The 17,529-nt window shown below is 33.6% G+C and overlaps 1 protein-coding gene across 1 annotated transcript; it reads right to left on the bottom strand.

The window, feature by feature from the left end:
* Positions 1-2,928: 2,928 nt before the first annotated feature.
* On the bottom strand, positions 2,929-8,769 carry LOC139897589 (leucine-rich repeat receptor protein kinase MSP1-like). Its single transcript, XM_071880285.1, has 3 exons — positions 8,753-8,769; positions 3,740-7,203; positions 2,929-3,401 (listed from the first exon to the last, which is right to left on the bottom strand). The coding sequence occupies exons 2-3, from the start codon at positions 7,173-7,175 to the stop codon at positions 3,028-3,030; spliced, it is 3,810 nt and encodes a 1,269-aa protein (XP_071736386.1). The 5' UTR covers positions 7,176-7,203; positions 8,753-8,769; the 3' UTR covers positions 2,929-3,027.
* Positions 8,770-17,529: the final 8,760 nt, after the last annotated feature.

Here is a 17,529-nt window from a genome sequence, read left to right as displayed (position 1 = left end):
AGCTAGATCATTTCTTGTCACTTCCAGTAGGTTTATCTACTAAACTTGAGGTAGTAATGATGTTCATAACATCATTCGATTCATATATATATAGCTATCTTTTTCGAAGATTTAAACTTGTAATCACTAGAACATAGTTTAGTTAATTCTAAACTTGTTCGCAAAAAAAAAAATTAATCCTTCTAACTTGACATTTAAAATCAAATAAATACATTTTCTATATCTATATGATATGCTAACTTAATTATTTAAAACCTGAAAACACGAAGAACACCGTAAAATCGAACATACACCGTCGTAGTGAAACCGGTGGCTGTTTTGGGTTAGATAATTAAAAACTATGATAAACTTTGATTTAAAAGTTGTTCTTATGGAAAAATAAGTTTTCTTATGAACATGAAACTATATCCAAAAATCATGGTTAAACTCAAAGTGGAAGTATGTTTTTCAAAATAGTCATCAAAACGTCGTTCTTTCGACTGAAATGACTACCTCTACAAAAATGACTTGTAACCTGTATTTCCGACTATAAACCTATACTTTTTCTGTTTAGTTTCATAAAATATAGTTCAATATGAAACCATAGCAAGTTGATTCACGCAAAACGGATTTAAAACGAAGAAGTTATGGGTAAAACAAAATTGGTTAAAAATGGTTAATTTGACTACGGGATGAATTGACAAAAATCTATACTAATCATATCCTAACTAACTTATATTGTATTATACATGTATTATAACATATATTATGTAATCTTGATAGACCATAGACACGTATACTATATTTTGACATATCATATCGACGTCATCTATATATATTATTTGGAACAACCATAGACACTCTATATGCGGTAATGTTCGAGTTAGCTATACAGGGTTGAGGTTGATTCCAAAATAATATATATACTTTGAGTTGTGATCGAGTCTGAGACTTGTATACACTGGGTCGTGGATTGATTCGAGATAATATATATTGATTTATTTCTGTACTACTAACTATGGACAACTAATTGTGGACTACGAACGTTGGACTGTTAACTTAACAAACTTAAATAGTTAAAACATAATAAAACTTATTGTGAATATATTTCGATCATACTTTGATATATATGTATATATTTGTTATAGGTTTGTGAATCGACCAGTGGCCAATTGTTATTTTCCAATGAAGTGATAATATGTGAAAGTGAGTTATAGTCCCATTTTTACTATCGAATATTTTTGGGATGAGAATATATGCAGTTTTATAAATGATTTACAAAATAGACACAAGTACTTGAAAATTACATTCTATGATTGAATTATCTTATTGAATATCACCCTTTTGCTTGGTAACCTAAGAATTAGTGAACGCCACTAATTGACGCGAATCCTGAAGATAGATCTATGGGCCTAACGAACCCCATCCAGGTTATGGATGCTTTAGTACTTCAATTTTTATATACAGATGAATGTACCTGTATATTTGGGGATATTCTATATGCATTTGTTAATGTCGGTTACCAGGTATTCTTCATATGAATGATTTTTATACAGATGAGTGTTCCTGTATTATATTTTTTTGCAGATAAGTGTTCCTGCAGTTAATTATGAAAAATGAAATATTGTGGTTTATTAATATAATTTGATATATAGGTTAAACCTATAGCTCACCAACATTTTTGTTGATGTTTAAAGCATGTTTATTCTCAGGTGATTATTAAGAGCTTCCGCTGTTGCATGCTAAATAAAGACATGATTGGATTCTGCATGCTTGAACAATATTGTTTAAAAACTGCATTCGAAGACTTAAGTTGTTGTGTAATATTATTGTAAACTATTATGTAATGGTCGTGTGAAAACGCTACATTTTAGATTATCATTATTTGATAATCTTCGTAATATTTTAAACCTTTATCGCAAATATAAAGGTTATGGTTTGTTTCAAAAATCGAATGCATTCTTTGAAAAACGTCTCATATAGAGGTTAAAACCTCGCAACGAAATCAATTAATATGAAACGTTTATAATTATTATGAACGGGACATTTCATGCTTTACATTCGTTGGTTATCGGTAATCAGAAACAATGTTTTTCAATTCCATGCTGAGCATTATGTGTATCGTACGCATTAGGTTAGGTCGTACAACTCAACTTACTGAGTCATGACCAGTGGCGATTTCAGAATCAAAACTCAATGTGGTCCCGAATTTTTATCCAGTTTTTAAATGCTACTTAGTGGTTGTTTAACTATAAATTTTAAAAATATATGAGGTCCTATATTTAACTTTATTGGTGTCCTGTACAATTTGAAGAATACTTTTTAATAAAAAATTTCAAACTAGTAGTGTCCCGTGACCGATGACCCTACAAGTTATATACTAGAATCGCCTCTAGTCATGACTGTTTTTTTTTTTTCTCTAAAAAATTTAATAACATTATAACAAATCCGAATTACAACTGATACAGTGAAAATTTTTCAAACGAGCCCTAGCCAAACACGACCTACAACCGATACTGTGTCATGACTGTTTGTTTTTTCGTAAAAACTTTAATAACATTATAACAAATCCGAAATACAGTGAAAAACTATCAAACGAGCCCTAGACAAACACGACCTACAACCAATACTGAGTCATGACTGTTTTTGGTGTAATCATGAAATGAGTTTAATGAGCCCACTAACCAAACTATTATATCATTAGTTCATTCTGTTTCACTTATGCACACTGCAAACATAACATTCCCCAAAACAAATGCAAATACATGAATTTGCAACATGCCTCATAAAAAAAATATACAAATCAGGTTGCCTAATCTTAGTTTAACACACAATAACAGAAATCATGGATAAAGAATTATTTCAGTTTCATGTTTAAATCATTACGGAAACATCATAGCTACATTAGTTTCCAAATACCAAATATGACAATGGTAACACACTCGTAAGTTATTTAGTTCCATACTACCATTACACATTTTTTTGTTAACATTTCTATCTAACCAAATTAGTTGACTCCTATTGCACCAAATCAACAAAACAAGTGATTTACTTATGCTGATCAACTCCCACAAATCCAGATTTTGTATTAAGCTCCTTAAGTAGTTTCACAACATCGAGCATCGTAGGCCGTTTTCTCGGTTGGTCATTCGTGCACGCTTGTGCAATAGCAAGTACACCCAACATTTGATCCTTCCATTTCCACGAACCAAATAAACACGGGTCTAACACTTCGGATTCCTTCTTATTAGCAACCATCCATCGGACCCACCCAACAAGATTCTCGCCTTCAAGATCCAGTTGACCCGTTGGTTCCCGTCCAGTTATCAGCTCTAACATCACCACCCCGAAACTATAAACATCCCCTTTTGCTGTTGCCACCATTTTTTGACCATATTCTGGAGGAATATATCCGAATGTACCTGCAAGTATACCCAACATTTGAGATTGGGTGGTATTTAACCAATTGGGTCTTGAAAAAAGTTAAAGAATGGGTCCAATTTGGATCCATATGAAGCCCAACAAATATATGCAATGTACAACAGGTCCTTAATGGGTCCTAACAGGTCTTTACGAGTTTTAAAATATATAATTATCTAGTTGTTTTATGAGTTTAAGAAACATTGAGAAAACCCAACCCGACCCATCTAGACTCAACCCGCTTTACCTATTTAAAAAATCTGACCCGTTGGACCCATGACCCGTCGCGACTCAAACCCGTCCGGGTATGGACCTAACCCAACCCGTTTACAAGGTATACCTGCAAGCAACGTACTAACGTGACTTTCACACGCACTGATTATTCGAGCCAGCCCAAAATCAGACACCCGAGGCTCAAACTTGCTGTCTAACAAGATATTGCTTGATTTGATATCTCGGTGAATAATATGGGGAACGAAACCATGGTGTAAAAACGCTAGCCCTCTAGCTGAACCAAGACAGATTTTAAAACGGGTCGGCCAATCTAAGGCTTCAACTGCATCTGCACGGTTTCTTAACCAAACATCAAGACTTCCGTTTTCCATATATTCGTAAATCAAAAACCGCTCATCCGAAAACACACAGTATCCCATCAACGGCACCAGGTTTTCATGTTTGACTTTTCCAATTGTTTCCATTTCAGCCAAGAATTCGCGTTCTCCGTGCGTTCGATCACCATGGAGCCTTTTGACCGCGATTGTTTGACCCTTGGGTAACAACGCTTTATAAACCGTACCAAAACCACCATCGCCTATTATATACGTCTTGCTGAAGTTTTCTGTAGCAGATAATATATCCTCGGGTCGTAACCTTAACAAAGATTGCTCAAAAGTTGCGATATTAATGCTTAGTTGTTCTTTCGGTCTTTTTCTTAAAAGACCATATTTGGAATTCGTCTCAGTTTCCTTAAAAATCGTTCCTTTTCCTCTATCGAGTATCATGGCGTCATTTTTCAACATCCTTTGTCTCATAAAAGCAATGATCAAGAACACAAAAACGAGCGAAGCACCAAGCGAAATCCCCAAAAGAGAAGTATGAGTTAAAGTATGCGTTCGTCGTGTGTATTCATGTTTCGAAGGATATGGAAGATTCGGGAAGCATGAATTCGGTTTAATGCAAGATCCAGGAACCTGGCTGCTGAACCTGTTATCGTTATAACTGAAGAACAATAAACCTTCGATGTCGCATATACTACAAGGGAACAAATCCCGAAAGTCGTTTCGGGAAAGGTCAAGATAAGTCAACGTATCAAGGTAGGAGAAATTCGGTAAACTGCCATTGATGGTGTTGTTGTGAACATCCAAAATGGAAATAGCAGTTAGATTTGAAACGGAAGGGTCAAGAGACCCAGAAAAAAGGTTACTACTGGCGTTTAGCGAAAAAAGAGAGGTTGTGCTGCTAAGGTCAAACGAGAGTTGACCGGAAAACGAATTCATGCTAACATCAAGGTATTGTAGACTGTTGATACTGAATATAGATGAGGGCAAACAACCGTTGAAATGGTTACTTGATAAATCAAGTTTAACTAAACTTTGCATTAACGAACCAAAATCGTCAGGGATTGAACCGCTTAGCTGGTTATGTTGAAGCATCAAACCTTGAAGATTATTCATTGAGAAGAATTGAGGATGAACTGGCCCAGTAAGACGATTAAACGAAAGATCGAGTGATGCTAAGTTGGATAATCTTGATATCTCATAAGGAATTGGTCCATCAAGTTGGTTTTTGGATAGTATTAGCTGCGTAACGATGATGCAATTCTTGATCGAATTCGGAATGGGTCCCGAAAACCCGTTGTTAGACAGATCAAGCATACCGTAATGCTGTACAAACTCAGAATCTGGTAACGGGACCTTTTGAAAACCCGAACAGATCTCATTTGGTATAGGACCAGATAGTTGGTTGTTGGACAGAACCAGGTTGTCGAGAAATTTCAACTCGGATATGGATCTTGGTATTTGACCCGTAAGATTGTTGGATCCGAGGTCCAACGAAACCAGATTCTTGCAGTTGAAAAGCTCTAATGGAATCTTACCGGTTAACTTATTACCAAACAGTGACAAATTGGTCAGATTTCGAAGTTGACCGATCGATTTAGGGATATTTCCTGTAAACAGATTGTTATCCAGTTGCAGCCTTTGAAGCATTTTAGCCATTGCAATTTCATCTGGTATTCGGCCTTGAAGTAAGTTTTCGCTAAGCGATATCTCCATTAACGTTTTCGAATTCCAAATCTGAGTAGGAATCGTTCCAGTTAATCGATTCTTCGATAACTCCAACGTAATGAGTTGCAGGTCACCCAAATAAGCAGGTAATTCACCCGAAAGTTGGTTTCCCGATAACACCAAATCCGTTAGTAATGAGCAGTTTTTAAACGTGTTGTCTATAGTCCCGTTGAACTCGTTATCAGATAACCACAACATCCCGAGTGCGTTTTCTTCACAAATTTCGGCTGATAACTCACCCGAAAGCATGTTGGAACTGAAATCGATAAACGTTAAGGACGGCACGTTAAGTGGTGGTAACGGGCCAGTAAATAAGTTCTTCGACAACGTAATTGTTTCGACCCGTTTCCAGTTTGAAAGCCAATGTGGTAACGGGCCGGATAACTGGTTCGAGTTGAGAACGAACGAGTTGATCGATTCGAGCTTTGCAAGAGAATCGGGTAACAGGCCGGATAACGTGTTGAACGAAAGATTAACTATTCTTAACTTTTTGCAGTTACCGATTGTTTCGGGAATCGGCCCGTTTAGTCCTGCACTGTTTGCAAGAAAGTAAACTAGGTTTACGAGGTGACCGAAGGTAGAAGGTAATTCGGATTCGAATTCGTTTTGTGCTATGTTCAGTGTGGTTAAGCTAATCATGTTTGTGATCTGATCAGGGATGGTTCCTGTAAACTTGCAATTCTGGAGGTTGAGAAGCGTAACATTTGTAAGATACCCGATTGTTTGCGGTAGAGGTCCAGTGAAGGAGTTTGCAGAAAGATCAAGAGTCAAAAGCGATTTCAAATTCCCGATTTCTGGAAAAACGGGTCCCGTAAACGTATTATGACTAGCATCAAAGTATAACAGATTGGATAGATTACCTAAACTGGAAGGTAATTTTCCAGAGAAGAAATTTTGACTGAGATCGAGCGATTGTAACAACTGCAAGTTTCCGAGTTCATACGGAAGCCTGCCCGAAAATGAATTTGAACGAACCGAGAGTTCGGTCAGTTGACCGAGCTGACCGATTTTAGGTGGTAAAGATCCCGAAAAGCGATTGCTATCGAGAACGAGGACTTGGAGTTTTTTTAGGTTTGAAATTGTGGAAGGAATTACACCTGATAACGAGTTATCACTTAAATCCAGTGTCTCTAAGTTTGTTAAATTCCAAAAGTCTGAATAAATCTCGCCGTTAAAGTTACAATGGGTTAAATTGAGATGCTTTAAAGATCTGAATTCTTTTAGAATTTTTGGGAATGGAAGACTTAAGGGTGATGATGTGCAGGGTAGAGATATTTGGTGAACTGCGAAGCTGTTACACGTGATGCCAGTCCAGTTACATGGTGGTAATTTTGACCCAAACCAGGTTGATATGATATCTTTTCTTTGAAGAAGCGAGTTTCTGAGAGTAATCAGCGATGATGTGTCGTTTGAGTAACACAGGCGTGCGAAACATAGGAGTAGTAGGACGAACACATGGAAAGCTTTAAATCTTGACTTTGACTTTGTCATTGTACACTGTAACCATAAAACACAAATCCTGCAAACAAGAATAGAAGATACAATAAGTAAAGGATCATGGATGCTTTTGTAACTAAAACGAGTGATATGTGAATTAATAACGAACAATCATGTTATGCACAACAATCATATTAGCAATAAAAAGTATCTTAAATTACTACATCAATAGGCAGTTTTGTAACACATTTCAGATATGTTACAGACAGAATTGGTAACAGAGTAATAATTCATGTATAATCCTCAAGTTCAAGAAATATGAAAACAGTAGAAATAAAAGACTGAAACTTGCAGAAAGATCACAATAAACTGCATGGAAGGCAATTAAAAAAAAAAATGTCACAAAAAACAATCAAGGTATTTGAAACTGTACTTGTTTAGTAGTTGCTAAAACTGTCAGCTTCTTTACAAACTAAAGAAACAAGTTATGCAGCTTAATAAGACTAATTTGTTCAACTAAGCTTTGCTTTTGTTTGCAAGTTAAAAACTTTAATAAATTCCAAAACTTCAATCAGAGGTTGAATTGAAGTACCAGAATATATTAAAAAAATGAGACTTTAGTCTGTTAGTGGTGAATAAAGATTGGTGAGAAAGAAATGGCTTGAAAAGCTGGTTAGAAACCAACAAGACTAAGTCATTGGGCTCAAGAAAGATTCATAAACACATGTCCTTTAACATTTTTTAATTCCCTAAAAATTAACAAAGCAACCATAGAAGTCACATGTATCATCCAAAAGCTAGTTTACAATAAATGTAAAAAAAATTCTATAGTGGCTTCACCAAAAAACTTTGCTTTTTTATCACTTTCATAGCAAGCCATAAATCATAAATATATAAAATCATTCTAGTTCTGGTTCTAGTATAAATTATAAATGAAAAGGAAAAAAAAAACCTTGCTTTGAAACAAAGAACAACTTGTACAAATATTCATCAATCACAAATTATTTTTTCTTTTACATTTATAACAATTTGGAGAAAATGTACTGTTTTTTCGGGTTTCCTCACATTAACAATATGCAAGTTTCAATTTCAATTTCAATTATTGATATAAAGAATTTCAAAAAAAAAAAAAAAAAAAATTAAAAAATAAAATAAAATCTCACAACTTTTCAATCAGCTGAAACGATAAAAAAAATTCAAGCAAAAGAAGAGCGTCTGAGTATACAAATCGTTCATCTCATGCTAGCAAGTATAAAGCTAACCTAAAAGTGAAGAATCAAAGCTTACTAATTTAAAAACAAAATTAATTAAAAATCTACATAAATAAACACCAATTTTCATTTTAAAAAATGTTTGTTACCTCTTTAAGCTGATGATCGGCGCTGATAAAAAAAAAGTGTAGAATTTTAACTTGTGTTTTTTCATTTACAAAATTTAAAACAAAAACTTTAGGTATTAACAGGATAAGCATTGAGACGAGCAAAATTACTAAAAATGGAAAAATTACTGTTCCATTAGATTAGATTAAATTAAATTAAACGATTACTCAAAACAAAATTATTAAAAAAAAAAAAAAATTAACAAATCCCGATGTTTGCTCGCTAATTAATAACTGAGATTAAGGAATGTACCAGTAATTAAAAGACACGGTTCTGTAAACCAGTAGCAGCACTAGCAGTAGTCACAAATACAAATGTTATTTATATGTACATTGAATCAATCATATGTTCATATGCGTAATAAAAATACCAATTTCAAACTTTAGTGCCCTAGCTTTCCGTACAATGTGCTTTTTAACAACAAACACTCTCTAAAAAATGATAATTGTGTGTGAAGTTTCTCACTCTAAAAAAGGTAGTCGCAGCTGTCACTGTCATAATATCATTGTGAGAGAAGGAGCTCAATACTTCGTCGTTTTGAGAAGGTGGTGGTGTGAAAGGCGTGACTTTCAGTTTCTCTTTCTTTTTTAATATAAGTTATTATTATTTAAGTTAGTAATTATTAGAATACTACTCCGTATATATTCTCCATTATTTGTTTTTAATATCACAAATTAATTTTCCACTTTCATATATAAGAAAAAATAATGTAATAAGGTTCTTTTGTACCCCTACTTTATACATGTACGACAAAATGATATGTAAAAAATAAGGGGTAAAATTGAAAAGTTAAAAGAAAAGTTAAAGACATAAAGGAAATCTACCTTATTATTCTCCTTTTTTTTTTTACTTACAGTTTTATTACTTACGTTTTACTTATTTTTTTTGTCATATATAAGCAAAAGTTAAAGACATAAAGGAATCTACCTTATTAATCTTATGTATTTATGAAGTGGACTATGAATTTGGGATAGCCAAAAAAAAAATTACTGAACTATCAAGATTGGATGGAAGGAGTATTATTTGTAGATTAAATATAATTAATTTATTAATATTTAATTTTGATATTAAATTAAATATATTAATTAAAATTAAATTACATATATATCAATAGATAATAGAAATTTACTATTCACAGTACTATTTTATTACTAAATGGATATTTTCGTCATTTAACACCTCCAGATATTATGGTCAATTTTGTCCTTTTACTTCATCTTTTTTACTAATTACTTTTAAGCGACCACAACCATATCTCCTACCAACACCACTCTACTACCATCAGTTGCCACCAGCCACCAGTCACCTGACACCGCCACCTGCCACCGCTTTTGTACCAGGCCACCACTATCGTTACACCACCGTTATTATCGGTGGCCATCACCGTCGACGTCACCTCTGGATACATAATAAGGCTAAAAAGGAACATATATTTCATAGCATTATCCCCCAAGAAAGACAAGATTTTAGTTGCAATTGTTCCATTTTCAAGTAATATTCGTTTATTTTAAATAAGTGCGAAGACAAAAGGCGAAAACGACGATTTGAAGACAAAAAGGTCCAAAAAGCTAAAAAGTACAAGATACAATTAAAAAGGTTCAAATTATTGATGAAGAACGTCTAAAAATGACAAGAGTACAAGTTACAAAACGCAAAGTACACGATATAAAATTGTACGAAAGGACGTTCGAAAATCCGGAACCGGGACATGAGTCAACTCTCAACGCTCGACGCAACGGTGTAAAAATTACGAGTCAACTATGCACAAGAATAAAATATAATATTTAAATAATTCATAATAATTCATAATATTAAATAATAAAAAGTTGTTAATTGAGCATAGTTCAGGGGTCATAAATGAAAATTTCAATTCATAATTCGCCTATAAAAGGCATTGCATTCGATCATTTTATGTATCCCTAATCCATCTTTCTCTTCTCTCATTCATACGATATATTTATATTTATAATTTATATTTTAATTTTAATTTTAATTATAATTCTAATAATAAGGGTATGTTAGCGAATATTGTAAGGGTGTAAGTCGAAATTCTGTCCGTGTAACGCTACGCTATTTTTAATCATTGTAAGTTATGTTCAACCTTTTTACATTAATGTCTCGTAGCTAAGTTATTATTATGCTTATTTAAAACGAAGTAATCATGATGTTGGGCTAATTACTAAAATTGGGTAATTGGGCTTTGTACCATAATTGGGGTTTGGACAAAAGAACGACACTTGTGAAAATTAGACTATGGGCTATTAATGGGCTTTATATTTGTTTAACTAAATGATAGTTTGTTAATGTTAATATAAAGATTTACAATTGGGCGTCCCTATAAATTACCATATACACTCAATCGGACACGATGGGCGGGGTATTTATATGTACGAATAATCGTTCATTTAACCGGACACGGGAATGGATTAATAGCCACTAGAATAATTAAAACAGGGGTGAAATTATGTACAAGGACACTTGGTATAATTGATAACAAAATATTAAAACCTTGGGTTACACTCAGTCGACATCCTGGTGTAATTATTAAACAAAATATTAAAATCTTGTTACAGTTTAAGTCCCCAATTAGTTGGAATATTTAACTTCGGGTATAAGGATAATTTGACGAGGACACTCGCACTTTATATTTATGACTGATGGACTGTTATGGACAAAAACCAGACGGACATATTACATAATCCAGGACAAAGGACAATTAACCCATGGGCATAAAACTAAAATCAACACGTCAAACATCATGATTACGGAAGTTTAAATAAGCATAATTCTTTTATTTCATATTTAATTTCCTTTATTTTATATTTAATTGCACTTCTAATTATCGCATTTTTATTGTTATTGTATTGCACTTTTAATTATCGTACTTTTTAATTATCGCAAGTTTATTTTATCGCACTTTTATTATTCGCAATTTCATTATCGTTATTTACTTTACGCTTAAAATTAAGTCTTGTATTTAGTTATTATTTTACATTTGGTTTTAACTGCGACTAAAGTTTTAAAATCGACAAACCGGTCATTAAACGGTAAAAACCCCTTTTATAATAATAATACTACTAGTACATATATATTTTTGTATTTTTACAAATATTGTGTGTAAAAAATATAGCGTTAAACTTCACGAGCTCCCTGTGGAACGAACCGGACTTACTAAAAACTATACTATAATACGATTAGGTACACTGCCTATAAGTGTTGTAGCAAGGTTTAAGTATATCCCACTCGATAAATAAATAAATAACTTGTGTAAAATTGTAGCATATTTAATAGTATTTCGCACTAAAATAATACTATTTTGTATACACCCCCTACGACATCAAGTATTTTTGGCGCCGCTGCCGGGGACGCTGAAAAACGCTATATTTTTGTTATGTTTGTTTAAAAGTAATTTTTATTTTTAATATATTGTAATAAGTGTTAAAAAAAAAATACAACATCAAGTTTTTGGCAAATCACCCTCCCACCGTTTAATCATTTTTCTACAAAAGCTAGTGTACCTAATCAATATTTCTTTTTGGCGCCGCTTGTCACTATATGCCCATAAATATCGTGACAATTGCAAAATATATAGTGATAAAGTTTTAGAAAAGTCGTATTTATTAAATACTTCAGGGGTATATTATGTAACTTATAATTAATAATTTCTATTATGTCGCTTTCATGTGAATAGTAAATTAATTAATTTCGTTTCATTTACTATTCATGAATAGTAAATGAGTTAAAAAAAAGAAAGGTAAGTATCACCTAGTTTTAACATCACGATGTGTTATTATTAAACTTCATCATTTAGTTTAATTACTTGCAATTGTTCATTTAGACAATAGAATATAATATTGTACTACAACAAATATAAAATAAAAGCTGTTTGTGAAAAGTACTTTGGATTTAAGATAAAAAAAAAATGTAAAAAGAAAATTGATTTGAATGTGCCTAAGTGATTTCATTTGAGAAATTCTTGAAAACACGTGATTTGAATGTGCCATAGTGATTTTATTTATGAAATTATTGAAAACACTTTGAAGAAGCTTCAGGAGACGGTTGGCTTCTCAAAAACAGATGAAAGGCTACAAATTTTTGTAAGAGGGCAAAAAGTATCTAAGTTTTATTTATACACTCAAATACTAAAAAAAAAAGTTACACATACAACTTTAAATTTTAGGGAGGCGAGTGCCCTCCCATGTCTCTTGAAAGCTCCGCCGATGCCTAGTATCACCTAGTTTCTCGTAGCCTTAGAAAAAAAAATTAAAATCCTTAAAAAAAAAGAAATATTAAATCGTAAAAAAAAAATTAACATATTAAAAAAAATAATTTTTAAAAAAAAAAAATTAAAAAAAAAAAATTTAAGTTTTATTATCTTTAGATTTTTAGAATCTAGTCGCAACTTTTAGTATTAAGTTTAGTTTTGCCATAATTATTTTTTTACTTCTAGAATTTTTAGGCTTTGCCGTAAAATCCCTTAAGTGCTTATTCCTTAAACTAAGTTTTATGCGCTTTAGAATTTTGCGACGCCATTTTTCGTGCTACTTTCTTATTTTTATTTATCTTTCGACGCCGTTTACCTATGTATCAATTACAATTCCAATTAGTGATCTCTATTTGTAGTTTTAATTTTAAGATAGTGATAGTTATAAGGTTGGATTAACCGCGTGTTTACAAACCACTCTTCGTCTTTTTCATTTTTCGACACTTTTCGACGCGCAATCTTTTTCTCTCTTATTTCTCGCCATTCTAGTTTTTAGGACTTAGAATTTTTTCTACTTCTTCTCTAAATTTCTTAAAATTACGAAAATTTATTTTAAGTGGTTAAATTGATAGACATCAAAATTTTCTGGTTCGTAGTAATAGTTGGATTTGTACGTGGACCGGGTTATTGGAGCCAAACAGTCCTCAATTATATTGAGACCAAACGAATCCTGCCCCTCTGCTGCATCTTTTGGCTATTCGAAACGTGGGCAAAATCAGAAAAGTCTATTGATTGGATAACTTATATAATTTTTCTTTCCTTTTTAAAAACTAATAGGATATTCAGTGAATGCACCGAGCAAGACGTTCACCACCTTTTGTACGTTCACCACCTGTAACTAGATCAAGACATTTAGCAAATATTGTCGCCGTTGATTTTTCTTTAGAATCGTCATCCAGTCGACCAAGTACTCCAATTCAAATTTCCGATAATCCATTTTTTGAACCCAACCTCACAATTGAGAATCCAGAGAATATTCAGGAACGGTTCGTAGATCCTGAACCATTAAACTTTCCTCCGGAACCACCAATCATTCAAACAGAGATTGTTGAGGAACGAACCATTAAATCAGAATCATCTAGTGATACCGATTCAACAAATTCAATTATGGAGAATCTGGAACCTTTAAGTATGGAAGACCGAATGAGAGCTAAACGCACTGGCCAAGGTCACGCAATTACTCATCCAGACATTAATGCGCCAGATTATGAAATCAAAGGACAAATTCTACACATGGTGACTAATCAATGCCAATTTAGTGGTGCGCCGAAGGAAGATCCAAATGAACATTTACGTACCTTTAATAGAATCTGCACACTATTTAAAATCCGAGAAGTTGAGGATGAACAGATATATCTCATGTTATTTCCCTGGACTTTAAAGGGAGAAGCCAAAGATTGGTTGGAATCGTTACCTGAAGGGGCGATCGATACATGGGATGTTTTAGTTGACAAATTTCTTAAACAATTCTTTCCTGCATCTAAAGCCGTAAGACTTCAAGCAGAAATTGTTACGTTCACACAGAAACCAAATGAAACTCTATATGAGGCGTGGACAAGATATGGAAAGTTATTAAGAGGATGTCCGCAACATGGTTTAGACACCTGTCAAATAGTACAAATATTCTACCAAGGATGCGACATCACTACAAGGAAAGACATAGATATAGCAGCTGGTGGTTCTATTATGAAGAAAACCGAAACTGATGCTTACAAAATTATTGATAACACTGCTTCCCACTCACATGAGTGGCACCAAGAAAAAGATATCGTTAGATCATCTAAAGCAGCTAGAGCCGATTCTAGCCATGACTTAGATTCCATTTCCGCAAAGATAGATGCTGTGGAGAGACGAATGGAAAAGATGACTAAAGATATTCACTCAATACGAATTAGTTGTGAGCAGTGTGGAGGACCACATTTGACAAAAGATTGTCTCAGTATTGAATTAACAATGGAACAAAGAGAGAATATTTCATACATAAACCAAAGGCCTGGAAATAATTATCAGAATAATTATCAACCGCCAAGACCGATTTACAATCAAAACCAGAATTATAACAGAAATATTCCATACAACAACCAACAAGGTCCTAGCAATCAACAAGTATCCAATAATAATTACAATCAGCAAAGACCAAATTTTCAAAACAAACCACCACAACAAACCGATGATAAAAAGCCGAATTTAGAAGATATGATGACGAAGCTAGTTGAAACTCAAACGCAGTTTTTCACCTCTCAGAAACAAACCAATGAACAAAATGCTCAAGCATTTAGAAATCAACAAGCTTCTATTCAAAATCTGGAACAAGAAGTAAGTAACCTAGCAAGGTTAATAGGTGAAAGAAAACCGGGAAGTCTACCTAGTGATACAAATGCTAACCCCCGGAATGAAACAGCTAAAGCCATTACCACAAGAAGTGGTACAACACTTAAACCACCGGAAATACCTGTAACTTCTAATGAAACTATTCCTACTCCACAAGAACCACAACCTGATCAAGATAAGGAAAAAGAACCGGTAGTTGAAAAGGTTAATGAAGATAACACAGTTAAGGATAAACCTTATGTTAAACCATACCAACCACCACTTCCTTACCCGAGTAAAATGAAGAAAGAGAAACTTGAAGCTGAGCAATCCAAATTCTTGGATATGTTTAAACAGATAAATGTAAATCTTCCTTTCATTGATGTGATTTCAGGAATGCCTAGATATGCTAAATTCTTGAAAGATCTAATCTCAAATAGAAAGAAAATGGAAGAACTCTCGGCTGTTACTATGAATGCTAATTGTTCAGCAGTGCTGTTGAATAAGATACCAGAAAAACTATCTGATCCAGGAAGTTTCACAATTCCATGTTTTCTGGGTAGTCTTACTTCAATAGAAGCATTGGCAGACTTAGGTGCTAGTATAAATCTAATGCCGTATTCACTATACACTAAACTAGACCTTGGAGAATTGAAACCAACAAGAATAAGCATACAACTAGCCGATAGATCAATAAAATATCCTAGAGGGATAATGGAGAACATGCTAGTTAAAGTTGGTACTTTAGTATTTCCAGTAGATTTTGTTGTTTTGGACATGGAAGAAGATTCTCAAGTTCCTCTCATATTAGGAAGACCATTCTTAAACACGGCTAAAGCAATGATAGACGTGTTCGGTAAGAAACTGACCCTAAGTATAGAGGATGAGAGTGTTACCTTTTCAGTTGATAGAGCAATGCAACAACCACAATCTGCAGATGATACATGTTATTATATTCAAACTATAGATGCACATGCAGAATTATTAGAAGAATTTCCAGAATTACAAGGAACAGGAGAATGTTCTTTAGGAGAAGGTAATGAACCAATTGATGAAGCTGAAATGTTAGCTACACTTATAGCTAATGGATATGAACCAACAACAGAAGAAATTCAAATGCTAAAAGAAGAAGACAGATATCGATACAAATCATCGATAGAAGAACCTCCGAAATTAGAGTTAAAGCCACTTCCAAACCATTTGGAATACGCTTATTTACATGGTGAATCTGAATTACCTGTAATAATATCGTCTTCTCTTACTGAAAATGAGAAATCACAACTCATTTCTGTGTTGAAAGCTCATAAACCAGCCATTGCATGGAAGATTCATGATATTAAAGGAATAAGTCCTTCGTATTGCACACATAAAATCCTTATGGAAGAAGGTCATAAAACGTATGTGCAACGCCAACGAAGACTAAATCCTAATATGCAAGATGTAGTTAAGAAAGAGATTATTAAACTGCTTGATGCAGGTTTAATTTATCCAATTTCTGATAGTCCATGGGTAAGCCCAGTTCAATGCGTGCCTAAGAAGGGTGGCATGACTGTCATTACAAATGAGAAAAATGAGCTTATTCCTACTAGGACTGTAACAGGATGGCGTGTGTGTATTGATTATAGAAAATTAAATGACTCCACCAGAAAAGATCACTTTCCCTTACCTTTCATAGATCAAATGTTGGAAAGATTAGCCGGAAATAGTTACTATTGTTTTCTAGATGGATTTTCCGGATATTTTCAAATTCCAATAGCACCCGAGGATCAAGAGAAAACCACATTCACTTGCCCTTATGGTACTTTTGCTTACAAATGCATGCCATTTGGACTTTGCAACGCCCCTGCAACCTTTCAAAGGTGTATGATGGCGATTTTCCACGACATGATAGAAGAATGCATGGAAGTATTCATGGATGACTTTTCAGTATTCGGTGATACATTTAAATCATGTCTAGTTAATCTGGAACGAATGCTAATTAGATGCGAAAAATCAAATCTAGTACTTAATTGGGAGAAATGCCATTTCATGGTTAAAGAAGGCATCGTTCTTGGACATAAAATTTCAAAATAAGGAATTGAAGTGGATAGAGCTAAAGTAGATGTAATTGCTAAACTTTCACATCCCACCAATGTTAGAGGAGTTAGGAGTTTTCTAGGGCATGCCGGTTTTTACCGACGTTTCATAAAAGATTTTTCTAAAATTGCCACTCCTATGAATAAACTCCTAGAAAAGGATGCTCCATTCATCTTTTCAGATGAGTGTATCAAATATTTTAATATTCTTAAAGAGAAACTCACTAATGCGCCGATCATGATAACACCAAATTGGAATCTACCATTTGAACTAATGTGCGATGCAAGTGATTTTGCAATGGGAGCCGTTTTAGGACAAAGGATTGAAAAACGATTTCAACCTATATATTATGCTAGTAAGACGTTACAAGGAGCACAAA

Source organism: Rutidosis leptorrhynchoides, chromosome 3, assembly GCF_046630445.1.
Source record: "Rutidosis leptorrhynchoides isolate AG116_Rl617_1_P2 chromosome 3, CSIRO_AGI_Rlap_v1, whole genome shotgun sequence".
NCBI lineage: Eukaryota > Viridiplantae > Streptophyta > Magnoliopsida > Asterales > Asteraceae > Rutidosis > Rutidosis leptorrhynchoides.
This window is presented reverse-complemented; position numbering and strand designations above follow the sequence as displayed.

Coding starts and splice junctions, on each gene's coding strand:
- LOC139897589 (XM_071880285.1), bottom strand. CDS start 7,175: ATGACAAAGTCAAAGTCAAGATTTAAAGCTTTCCATGTGTTCGTCCTA. Junction 3,402..3,739: donor CGTTAGTACGTTGCTTGCAG/GTATACCTTGTA, acceptor GTATACTTGCAG/GTACATTCGGATATATTCCT.